The following is a 13,225-nucleotide window of genomic DNA, read 5'->3' as shown; positions in this document are numbered from 1 at the left end:
ATAAGACTTTATATTTATTTTTATCAAGTTTAATCTTTAATATTAAAAACTTGGGTGAGGGGCAGCTAGGTGGTACAGTAGATGGAGCACCAGCCCTGGATTCAGGAGGGCCTGACTTCAAATCCGGCCTCAGACACTTGACACACTGACTAGCTGTGTGACCCTGGGCAAGTCACATAACCCTCATTGCCCCACAAAAAATAATAATAATAATAAATTTTTTAAAGAATTTAGATGCCATTTTGTTACATTAAAAAGTTTTTTTTAAATATTTTTTATTCTGAATTTAAACACCAAAAAAAAATCCATTGCCTATTTACAATATAGAACACAAAAGGACTGTGTATGAAACTATGAATCTCTATTTCAGGTCACTGGTTTTTAAATATATATTAAGATATATAACATATAATTTAATATATAATATGTTTAAATATATAAATATAAATAAAGAATGTGTGTGAAAAAAATAATTTAAAAACCTATAATAAAAGTTATCCAATATAATTTTATCACATTATAAAATAATAGAAATAAAATTATATTGTGTGGTATTATATAATTATATATTGTATACAATCTTGTTGTATAAGTATACATAATTATATTAAAATTACAATAAAATTTAAATTGTGGGGCAGCTAGGTGGCGCAGTGGATAAAGCACTGGCCTTGAATTCAGGAGGACCTGAATTCAAATCCGGCCTCAGACACTTGACACTTACTAACTGTGTGACTCTGGGCAAGTCACTTAACCCTCATTGCCTCACCAAAAAAACACAAAATAAGTTTATAGGGGCACCTAGGTGGCGCAATGGATAGAACACCGCCCTGGATTCAGGAGTACCTGAGTTCAAGTCCAGCCTCAGACACTTAACACTGACTAGCTGTGTGACCCTGGGCAAGTCACTTAACCCTCATTGCCTCACAAAAAAAAAACACAAAATAAGTTTATAGGGGCAGCTAGGTGGTGCAATGGATAGAGCACCGCCCTGGATTCAGGAGTACCTGAGTTCAAGTCCGGCCTCAGACACTTAACACTGACTAGCTGTGTGACCCTGGGCAAGTCACTTAACCCCAAGTGCCTCACCAAAAAAATTAAAATTTTTTTTAAAAATTAAAATTGTTATTATATTATTAAATAATAAAATTTAAAGTTAATAAATGAGTATGCAGATATAAAAATATTTAAATATAGACAAAATTTGGCTTGCTATTTTCAGAACTCTCCTGCTTGTCTATACTTTTTCTTCTTGAAGCAGTTAGGTGACACAGTGGATAGAGCTCTGGGCCAAGAGCCAGAAAAAACCCGAGTTCAAATACAGCCTCAGATACTAGCTGTGTGACACAAATCACTTAACCACTGTCTGCCTCAGTTTACTCAACTGTAAAGTGAAGATGATAATAATAGCCCCTATCTCAAAAGGCTGTGAGAAGATTAAATGAGATATTTGTAAAGTGCTTGACTCCATACTTGACACATAAGTGCTTGTTTTCTTCCCTTCTGAATATATGAATATAAGAGACTATTATTGCACCATAAGAAAGATCCAATATGGGGGGCAGCTAGGTGGCGCAGTGGATAAAGCACCGGCCCTGGATTCAGGAGGACCTGAGTTCAAATCCAACCTCAGACACTTAACATGTACTAGCTGTATGACCCTGGGCAAGTCGCTTAACCCTCATTGCCCTGAAAAAAAAAAAAAAGACAGAAAGACCCAACATGAGGAATGCAAAGAAGCATTTGGAAGATTTGAACGAAATGAAATAAGTAATACCAGGACAGTATATACTATGATTATGATGTAAATAAAAGAAACACTAAAAGATAACTGAATTCAGAATAAATGCAATAACCAATATCGAATAGAAGCTAGATGACATGGAATCCAAATGTGGAATGTTCACACCGTGCCTGACATGTAGTAGGTGCTTAATAAATGCTTGTTAACTTAATTTTAAAGTTAAGCAGTCACTTGTTAAAGACTTCTTTCTGGTAACAGATATTGAATACTAATATCTTTCCCTAAAAGGGAACATGCTGTGGTATAAAGAGCCTTAACTCAGACTCAGGAAACCCAGGTTCTAGTTCTCACATGATTGGTTGGTTTTGCTCAATTCTTTTTGTTGAAAGGGATGAGTTTGGGGAAGAGAGATATTGGGAAATGATTGTGATGTAGAAGAAAGACAATTTTTTTAATGTCTTTAAATTTTAAAAAGAAGCTGGGCAGTGAAGGCGAGGAGAGATAGGAGAGGAACTGGTTGCTGTAGAAGGGTCGAGGTTTTTTCTTTGAAACCTGATTCAAAACCCCAAGTTTTCCTTGATTCATTCCATATGACAATTCTTTGCTCTATTTAGCATCCTCTTTGTCCTTGTTTTTTCTTGTTTCTAATACATTATACTTCTATTTGACACTGCAGAGGATCTGTGATCTCATTCAAGTGGCTAGTCCTTGCAAGTGGCAGCTACAGGCCTGCTCATTCTCTATGACTCTTGACCTTATCCTCCTATAAATCCTCTGAAGTGCTAGGGACCTTCCTCTAGGTCTCTTGACACTACCAAGGTACTAAGAGAGTGAATGTTGTCTGTTATCTCTTGCTCATGCAACACGAACAGCTTTCTTTCCCAGTCATGCTCTCTTCAATCATGTTTTTTTGTGGTTTTTTTTACCACCTCTCTTGGTTAGTATCTTTCAAGCAATCTTGTACAACTTTAACAAACATGTGTGACTTTGCTGGAGGATTGTCTTCATGGTGGTGTGGTGCTCTACTGAATCCCTTGCCTTTTTAATGGTCACTAAACAATAAGCATGGTAGAATCTAGTCTCTGTAACTTTCAGTCAGATGTGTGACTGTAAAGGCCCACCTGATTTGGCTTTTTTTTAGGGGGGAAGGGAGGGGCAATGAGGATTAAGTGACTTGCTGAGGCTCACACAGCTAATATCAAGTGTCTGAGGCTGGATTTGAACTCAGGTCCTCCTGAATCCAGGGCCGGTGCTTTATCCACTGCACCACCTAACTGCTGCTCTGCTTGTTTTTGTCAGCTTTGTAACATTTTCCAAACTCCTTATCCATTTCTTCTTTTGGTGTAAGGGACCTGCATTATACTTTGAAGATAATTTTTTTCTGCCCCTGCTGATCTTCACAGAGATGCCACAGTTTTCCCTCAGCAGTCCCTGTCCTTCAAGAGTCAACTTCAATTAATTCAGCAAAAATGCTAGGCCCTGGGGCAGCTAGGTGTCACAGTGGATAGAGCACTGGCCCTGGAGTCAGGAGGACCTGAGTTCAAATCCAGCCTCAGACACTTGACATTTATTAGCTGTGTGACCCTGGGCAAGTCACTTAACCCCAATGACCTCACACACACACACACAGAGAATGATAGGCCCCAGTGATATGAAGACAAGGGCCCAACAGTCCATTCCCTCAAGCAGTTTAATGTTCTCCTGGGAGAGGGATACATAACATAATAATACAATACATAATGGTGCAGGGGGAATGGAAGTGGCTCTGGAGTCAGAGGAGTTGGCTTTAAATTCTGCCTCTGACCCTTATTCCCTGTGTAGCTTTAAACAAGTCAATTAATTTTCAGGGACCTCGGTTTCTTCATCTGTAAAATAAGGGGGTTGGGCTAGATTGCCTCTGAGGTCTCCTCCAGACATAGATATATAATCTTATAATCCTATGATACCCCAATTAGTAAATACAAACTATATATAAAGTCAATACAAGGTAAGTTTGGGAGGGAGTGCTATAAACTGGGGAGATCAAGAAAGGGCTTCTGTGGGAGGTAGCCCTTGCGCTGAGCCTTTAAGGGATCCACTTTCTCTCCTCCACCTCCCATCTCCCCATGTTTCTTTTGAACAGTTCCTCTCTTTTAGTGGTATATCCCACTCAAGGGTCTCATCCCCTTGAATCTGTGAGTGACGTCTACTCTTTCTTGCATTAGACTTTCCAGTTCAGTATGCTTGTTACCTACGCTCTGAGCATTTGTGTTTCTGAGCTTATGGGTTTTATGAATGGCTTTGTGGGCAATTTTCTTCTACTAGGAGCTTTGGGGTATTTCTGATATTCCTCTTCCTGCACTACTGCTGTAAGCTTGTCCTCAGTCTATGACCAGAATCATCGACATGCTAGAGTGTCAGAATCTATCCTTTCCCTCTGGGAATCTGGGTTAGCTCTACACTATGATAAGGCATGAGTAAGACTTTTTACAGCCCTCCAACTTGTATCTTAGTCCTTTCCTCCAGAGATTATCTTCGAATTATCCTTTTTTTCTGTTGTTTGAACAGTCATTTACATGTTGTCTCCCTGTTAGATTGTAAATTCCTTGAGGGCAGGGACTGATTTTACCTTTCTCTGAATCCCAAACACTTCACACAGCACCTGCTTAATAAATACATGTTGACTTAATTTTAAAGTTAAGCAGTCAGGGGCAGCTAGGTGGCCCAGTGAATAGAGCACCAGCCCTGGAGTCAGGAGTACCTGAGTTCAAGTCTGGCCTCAGACGCTTAACAACTTACTAGCTGTGTGACCCTCGGCAAGTCACTTAACCCCAAATGCCTCACTAAAAATAAATAAATAAATAAAATTAAAGTTAAGCAGTCACTTTATTTGTTAAAGACTTCTTTCTGGTAACAGATATATAATACTATCTTTCCCCAAAAGGGAACATGCTGTGGTATAAAGAGCCTTAACTAAGACTCAGGAAACCCTGGTTCCAATTCTTGCTGAGTGGGATGGGAAATACACCCACCGACCCCGTAATCGAGACTCGCAGAAAAAGGTCAAAGCACTGATTTTATTTCTTTCGAAAGAAAGGTGCAACACACTCACTGGGGCAGCCAGGAGGTGTGACACACAGAGATAAAGAATCAAGCAGTTTTGGGGCAGCTAGGTGGCGCAGTGGATAGAGCACCGGCCCTGGAGTCAGGCGTACCTGAGTTCAAATCCGGCCTCAGACACTTAACACTTACTAGCTGTGTGACCCTGGGCAAGTCACTTAACCCCAACTGCCTCACTAAAAAAAAAAAAAAAAAAAAAAAAAAAAGAATCAAGCAGTTTTCATAGCCTTTACAGACATCTATTTTAAGCAGGATGCGGTAATTAGGTTGAAACTATATGTTCAGCAATAAATCTTTCTCCTAGGTCAGAGTGCTCCACCTCACGGGGTCTAGCCATGGGTTATTTTGCAAAAATATTCTAAATTTCCTATTTCAGCAAACATTCTGTCATGTCTGCATGCAGACCTTAGTATGAGGCAACTTCCAAGCTGATATGCCTCTATTTAGCAGGAGGATAGTAGCTTCCTGTTTTTTTCGAGCTCTAGAGGGAGAGAGAGACAGAGAGAGGGGGCTTCTAAGACTGTGGGATCAGATCACTAGGCTGAGAGGTAGAGGGGCATATCCCTCTATCCCTCTCATTGCTACTAGTGTGTGACTCTGGCCAAGTAATTTCCGTTGGGTGCACTTCAGCAGTTTCCTGGCCTGTAAAAAAGAAGCTTGGCCAGATAATTTCTTAGGTCCCTTCCTAGCTCCAAATTCTGTGATTCTAAGAAATATAACGTTTCTTTTAAAATTCAAAATCTTCAAAATAAAACTACAAGTTCCTCCCTTCTGGTTTAACACTGGTGTCTTTGGAATGTGCTAAACTATCAAAAAGTGAGTGAAGCTCTCCCCCCAGTGGCAACAATGTATAAAAGCAGCTAAATTAAACCGTCAATTATATTTAGTTTACACATGGAGAAGTGGTAGTTTACAGAACAGATGCAAGTCCATTTGAACAGTAAGAGCTATTAAAACAGAAAATGAGAACCAGAAGGGCTCTTTGATCATTCTGGTACAGGGGTTCTTAACCTGGAGGCTGTGTATTTGTTTTTTTAAAAGATTTTATTAACTGTGTTTCAATATCATTGGTTTCCTTCATAATGCTCGTTTTATCCCTGTGAAACGTGATGCTGAGAAGGGGTCTGTCTCACCAGACTACTAAAGGGCTGTGGGCCACAAAGAAGGTTAAGAATCTCTGTTCTAGTTCAACCCCCTCGTTTTATATATGGAAAAGCTGAAGCCCTGAGGTGATTTGTTCAAGGGGAAAAAAAAAATCTGAGTTCTTTTCAATGCAACAAAAAGGAAATCTCTTCAGGTTTACTTACAAATTTTTAAATGATTTGGCCTTTTCATATTGTCTCAATATTGAAAATTAAATGCGCTGCTCTTTGGCGGCTGCAACCTCTTGTTGGTGGCAGAAGGGAAGGAGGAGGAGGAGGCCAGGCTGAACCCTTATCTCTCCTATAGGATAGATGGGCTTTTTCTTGGTTTTCTGACCTAGGTGTTCTCTCTTTACTCTTTAATAAATGCTTAATACCAAAAAAAAAAAGGAAAGGAAGGAAAGGAAAAGGAGAAGGAGGAGGAGGAGGAGGAAAACGAAAAGGAAAACGAAAAGGAAAATTAAATGCACCAATTTGAAAATGCACAAAATTTTATATCAGGAATGTTTTATTTTTAATACCCCAAATTAAACACATAATAGAATGTAAAAACATTTAATACACATTGATTTAAAGTGCTAAGTGTTCTGAATGTCATAAAAAGACAAAAATATGTTCTCTACAGTATACAAACATGTATGTACACGGCAGAGAAAATATAAGAAAAACAAACCAACAAAAATGTGTCAGAGACAACTTATTGTTGATGTGATAAACCTAAAAATATAAGCACCTATTAGGCCTTTAGTTGTCTTTTGGAGTATCCATTGAATGCCCTCGATTAAAATACCACTGGCTTAGGTTCTGTGTGCCTTGAGTCTCTTCCCAGACTTCTTGGTTAGTTAAAGCAGCTTCTTTACTGACTTCAGAGGATAAGTTAAGCACATGGGCAAAGCTCCTGCAAACAAATCAGAAAAAAATTGGCATTTCCTTTGTCCAATGACACGAGTTGGATAACCACAGCAATGTCAATATTAGTAAAGAAATGGTATAAATATAAAGGCCTGTTTGGTTAAAGAAACTGGGAACATTTAGCCTAGAGAAGATTTAAAGTGAACATGTTCATTCATTTCAAAAACGGAAGGGCCGTCACTTGGCTCCAGAGAAAATGACAAGGACCAACTGTTGTTCAGGCATGTCTGACTTGGTGATCCTATTTGCTGTTTTCTTGGCAAAAATACCAGAGTGGTTTGCCATTTCCTTCTCCAGCTCATTTTACAGATGAGAAAACTGAGGCAAACAGAGTTAACTGACTTGCCCTGGGTCACACAACAAGTAAGTGTCTGAGGCCAGATTTGAACTTGGGAAGATGAGTCTCCCTGACTCCAGGGCCAGCTTTCTAACCACTGAGTCACCTAGCTGCCCTAAGGACCAAAAGGTAGAAGACCTTTATATAATAAAGGAATATAAAGAAGAACTACCTAATATTCCCAATTGTCCCACAGTAAAACTGGGTATCTGATGAGATAGTGAGCTCTCCATAACTGGACATATTCAAAGACTGGATGACCACTTGTTGAGGATATTATATGGAAAATTTATGCTTTTGATATGGGTTGGCTTATATACCATGAGGATCTGTCCAACTCTGGGATTTGATGTTTTGAGGGATACATGCTTTCCTCAGTATGCAACGAAATAGAGACTCCCCTCCCCCAATAAGAGATCAGGGTATAGCATGAACAGGCCCTGAAAAAAGAAAAGTGATTCCAAAATGTGCAATCTGTTCCTTGTTGAATATCTATTTTTTCTTTCATTCTTGATCTTTTTGCTCTTTCATACATGATGATTACAACAACCACTGCATTTTTTCCTATGGTTTCAACAGTAGTAGAACTGACCTGTGACTTAACTAATGAGCTACACAAAGTGATTTGTCCAGCATCACATAGCTAGAAAATGTCAGATGAAGATCTGAACCCAAGTCTTCTTGACTCCAAGACCAGTATGTACCCTATACTCAGGATACCATGTTTTTTGTTCATTCATATTGTCTACGGTAGACGTAGTTGTTAGAGGCTCAGATATAAGGAATTTATGGAATGGAGGATAATAGTCTAACCTTATCAAGAAATGGAATCAAAGACTTTGAAAATAGTAGGTTGGGGGGGAGGGGGGCAATGAGGGTTAAGTGACTTGCCCAGGGTCACACAGCTAGTAAGTGTCAAGTGTCTGTAGCCACATTTGAACTCAGGTCCTACTGAATCCAGGGCCGGTGCTTTATCTACTGCACCATCTAGCTGCCTCAGCTGTGACCTCCCCAGGTCTATGTATGAAAGCTAGGACCAGAACCCACCCACATATTGTGAGACCCAGTCCAGTGTGCTTTCTACTCCGGGTTATACCACTAACTCCTGCTAGAGGGACCTTCCAAGTTCCTTGACATTACCAGATTTTAGAGCTAAAAGGATCACTTAATAAGCCTCCTCCCTTTATGATTGAGGAAAACAGCATTATAGCCACAGCAGGTTTCTTTCCTCCATCTGGGTATCGGGGGATACAGCTTGGGGCAACATACCTCAAGCTGTGAGGGTCTCACTGAATGACAATGAAAGCAGGGCAGCTTCAACAAATGCTGAGAGCCCCCATCTTGGGCCAAAAGTTAAGAATCACAGAGAGTTTAGCTCCAGAGCCTGGAATTAGATTCTGCTAGAAGTGGCAGTGGTTTCTCTGGCTTGAGTTTCATTTCTAAGGTGTTTTTTCCCTACATTTTTATGTTTCAACTTCCCAACTTGGCTGTAAGAGGCTGTACAAAGAGAATGTAAAGGAATTTGTCTCATTTTCTGTCTTTATATCTCCAAAGCCGACCACAGGGCCCTGCACACAGTCAGCCAGTGCCAAATGAGGGCCCCACTCACTACCACTTACTGCTGATTCAGAAGAAGAACAGAAAAAGACATGAAGGCCTTGGTGCACAACCGGGGTGGCAGGGGCAAGCTCACATGGCTTAGTGAAGCTCTAGAACAGCATGGAGATCCAGAGAGGGGGCAGGAAGAGAAGGCCTCAGACCCCAGTAGAGGATGAGTGTCAAGTTCTCAGCTCTGCCCGTTCACTACACTGCCCTGGGAGAGTCACATCCCCTTCCAGGGCCTTAGCTTCCTCACGTGCAAAAAACAAGGGGTTGGCAACACATAAAGAATGCAAAGTGAATGGAAGGGCAGATCTGAGAGACATCATAGAGGTAGAATGGTCAGTACTTTATGACTAATTCGATATTTCAGGGAAATAGGACACAGGAAAACAGAGACAGGGACACAGAGATAGACAGACTGGTAGGCAAACACAGAGAGAATAGGGAGATGTAGACAGGAACAGAGAGACAAAGGAGTTAAGAGACAGACAGGGGGGCAGCTAGGTGGCGCTATGTTAAAGCACTGGTCTTGGATTCAGGAGGACCTGAGTTCACATCCAGCCTCAGACACTTGACACTTAACTAGCTATGTGACCCTGGGCAAGTCACTTAACCCTCATTGCCCTGCAAAAAATTAAAAAAAACAAAAACAAAAGAGACAGACAGGAACAGAGAGAGAGAAAGGCAGAAACAGAGAGATGAGAGAGATAGAGACAGGGACAGAGAGAGGAAGGCAGGTGCACAGAGACAGAGACACAAAGAGAGAGGGACTAAGGGACAGAGAGAGAGAAAGAGACAAACACTGGGGCTGGAGCACTCTCCATTATCTACAGCTCCTGGCTTCCCTGGCCTCCTTCAAATCTCAGTTAAAGTCCCATCTTCTGCTAGAAGCTATTCCCAGACCTCCTTAATGTTAGTGCCTTCTCCCCAAGATTATTTCCAGTTTATCGTGTGTGTGTGTGTGTTGTTTATAGTTATTTTTGCATGTTATTTTCCCCATTAGACATAAACTTCTTGAGAACAAGGTTTTTTGCCTTTCTTTGCATTCTCAAGGCTTAGCATAGTGCCTAGCATATAGTAGATGTTTAATAAAGGTTTACTGACTTTTTAAGGGCACCCAGGTGATGCAATGGATAGTCAAAAAGACTCCTCTCCATAAGTTCAAATGTGGCCTCAGACACTTAGTAGCTGTATGACCCTGGGTAAGTGACTTAACTCTGTCTCAGTTTCCTCATCTGTCAAATGAGCTGGAGAAGGAAATGGCAAACCACTCCAGTATCCTTGCCAAGAAAAATCCTACATGGAGTCAGTCAGACACAACTGAAAAACAACTTGAATGACTATCCCTAACTAAATTGTCATTGGATTCTAATTAAGATTTTTTTCTTATCTTATTTTCATCATAAAAGCAGAATCGAAATACAAAAGCCACCTTAAATGTAGCTCATTTCACCATAATGCTGGCAAAAAAAATTACAGTGGCACCTAATTTAACAGAAATTTTCCAGAGGAATAAACCATATTTCTTTTCATGTACAAACTATATTTGATGCATTTTATATAGAAATCCTGCAAAAAAGTATGATACCTTCCTGCCTTCTCAGAGTACACAAAACATAATTTCAACTTTTCCCAATGATTAAGGGGCATCATTAGAAACTCTTATTGCACTTGAATACCCATAACCTCAAGTAGTCACTTGGGTAGATGAAGCTGTTTGCTCCTAGACCAAACAGCTTCAAACTGCTTCTGCAGTTCTTATATCTTTAATAGTTCTTCTAATTCAGACAGGTAGCACTTATTAAGTGCCTACTGTGTGCCAGACAATTCCACGCTTTGGGGTCAGCTGTCAAGGTAATGATAATGATAGCTAACATTTAGATGAACGATATACATTTGCAACATACTTTATAGTTGGCTACGGATTAAGAAACCAGATTATCAAGCCTTTTATGAGTTCTGGTACAAAGCAACACAGGTCAACAGGTTCAAAGAGTCTTCAAGTAAATGACATGCACTTTCAGCACATTCAGCAAAAGGCCTTTTTTTGCCAGTACAGTTGTATTTCGTGTTTTAAAGTTGACAGAAGTTGACAGAAGTCTGATTTCTGGATAAAGTGTTACTAAGTACATTTTTATGTAGGAAATACCTTTTCAATTCTATATCCTTTTTCTGCACGACTTCTTTAAATTCACCCAACACATCAAATACTTTAGCATTCTGTCCTAAGTGGTCAGTGGTAATTTCTGCCAACAAGCTTTGTGTGATAGATAGTTGGTGTTGTAAATCATCTGCAAAGGAAAAATAACATTTGAAAATTTGCTTTTAGTTATCAGGTCTCCAAAATATTTTTAAGTTTAAAAAAAGGCTTATCAATGAGGCAAGGATTCAGTCTTATAACAAAAATAATAACAGCTATCCATATTTGTATAACATTTTACAGCAAAGTGCTATCCCTATAGTTATACCATATTCACAGTTCAAATAGGGAAGGGACTAAGGATTTATTAAGCACCTATTACATGCCAAGCACCACGCTAAGTGCTTTACAAATATTATCTCATTTGATTCTTGTAACCCTATGAAAGAGGTGCTGTTATTAGCCCCATTTTAGAGTTGAGAAAACTGTAAGGTGCTAAAATTCTAGCTAGTCTGTCTAAAATATCTAATGAATGGTCGCCAATAAATTATAAGCTTTAGCAAGAGTTAGACTTTTAAGCATTTATTAAGGAGAATAAGAATTTGGTGAAAAGAAAGAGAAAGGCCTAGATTCATCTATTAAAGGGAGAGTACATTTCTAGCTCCCTTCTCTACCTGAGTCCTGAGGAAAGAGAGCAAGAGAACCAGCCTCACCCCCTCTTCCTCCCACAAGCAAACGTCACTTTCTGATGCCAAAGAAAAGCAGCATGGCCTTGCCCTCAGAGGCCTTCTCCTCATGGTGGAGCTTTCCTACAGTAAGTCTCCAGCAGATGGCTTCTTTCAAATCGTTATAAAACTAAGGCAAACAGAGGTTAAGTGACTGGCACAGGGTCACACAGCTTAGTAAGTATCTAAAGCTGGATTTAAACTCAGGTCTTCTTGACGCCAGGCCAGTGCTCCATCCACTGCACTACTGAGCTGCCATTCCAAATATGAGGAAACAGAGGTTCAGAGATGTGGACAGACTTGCCCATAGTCAAACAGATAATAAAGGTCTCCACATTTACGGATTAAATTAAAGATTAAAACACAGGTCTCCTGCCTCCAAATCCAGTGTTCTTTCCATTACCCCAAGGTAAGATATTTGCATAGCAGTCCTATAATATACTAAGTTAAATGTCCATGACATTCATACCTAAAAACTTGTCCCTATCTCCTTCCATGTGAATAGATTTCATAGGCAGTTCATGCCTGGTAGAGTCCAGTGCAGTTGCAAAAGTTTTATAATCCTTCTTAAAATCCTCAGACATCGCCACAAAGGGAGTAAGCAATTCATTCTGCAAGCAAAAAAGAAAAGGAATCACTACAAACTAAAAACTGCAATCGATAATCTAGTATCCCCTAGTCTGCCACCTAAAATCCCAAACATACTATTATATTACTGTACTTGTGGGAAATTGCTATCACTGTTATGTCTTAAGGACTAGGAAATTCACTGTAATTAAAGGTTTTTTGCATCAAAACAAGGGACAGGTTCCTGGGGTTTCACACTACTTCCTCTCCTTAAAAACTCTCTATTCCATGTGTTCTTTAGCTAAACAAACAAAGCCAGAAGGCGGAAGTGTGCAAACATAATGTGATCCAGCATATGAAATGAGGACTTCTGATTTTTTAGCATGCCATTATAAATGTTCCTCCTTTGTGAGAAGCCTTAATGTTTCCTGTTAGTTATTCCCACCTACAAATGCACATTCTCTAACGTTAGGGGTAGTGCAAGTTAGGGTTAGACTAACCTGAGTATCAAGTACATCCACCATCTCCTGCTCTTTCTGCTGAAATAGAAGTTTGCGTTTCAATTCCTGTACTTTTTTTTGCAGTTTATCCTTCTCCTCACATAACATGGTCAGATTTCTTTCTGCCTTTTCTTCCATTACAGCAAGACGGTTCTTCATCTGTGAGATTCAAGAGTTCCAGTCACTTTACCTGAACTCTTTACCACAGCATTCTTTCTTTCACAAGGCGTGGCTGGATGAAGGATCCCCTCTAGTGAGGCAGAGGCAGCACAGCACTGTGGGTGCTGTACATCTCTGGACACGAGGGCAGGAGACCTTGGTCCAAACTCCACCTCTGCCTGTCCATGTGATCCTCAGGCAAGGCACTTGGTCAGAAAAGATGTATTAAGCTCCTCCTAAGTGCCAGGCATCGAGCTAACAGACCAGGGATACAAGTACAAATAAAAACAAAGACAGG

The 13,225-nt window shown here is 40.0% G+C and overlaps 1 protein-coding gene across 5 annotated transcripts in view; it reads right to left on the bottom strand.

Moving 5' to 3' along the window:
• Window positions 1-6,487: 6,487 nt before the first annotated feature.
• The window catches only part of HAUS8 (HAUS augmin like complex subunit 8), a 29,638-nt gene continuing 22,900 nt past the window's right edge, over window positions 6,488-13,225 (bottom strand). For all 5 annotated transcript variants that reach the window (XM_043975533.1, XM_043975534.1, XM_043975530.1 and 2 more), the window contains 4 exons: window positions 12,769-12,927; window positions 12,171-12,312; window positions 10,986-11,127; window positions 6,488-6,883 (listed from right to left, as the gene is read on the bottom strand). In XM_043975533.1, the coding sequence (XP_043831468.1) occupies window positions 6,730-6,883; window positions 10,986-11,127; window positions 12,171-12,312; window positions 12,769-12,927 (597 nt within the window). In that variant the 3' untranslated portion in view covers window positions 6,488-6,729. The remainder of the gene's footprint in view (window positions 6,884-10,985; window positions 11,128-12,170; window positions 12,313-12,768; window positions 12,928-13,225) is intronic.

The sequence above is a fragment of the Dromiciops gliroides genome, chromosome 1, assembly GCF_019393635.1.
Source record: "Dromiciops gliroides isolate mDroGli1 chromosome 1, mDroGli1.pri, whole genome shotgun sequence".
Taxonomy (NCBI): domain Eukaryota; kingdom Metazoa; phylum Chordata; class Mammalia; order Microbiotheria; family Microbiotheriidae; genus Dromiciops; species Dromiciops gliroides.
This window is presented reverse-complemented; position numbering and strand designations above follow the sequence as displayed.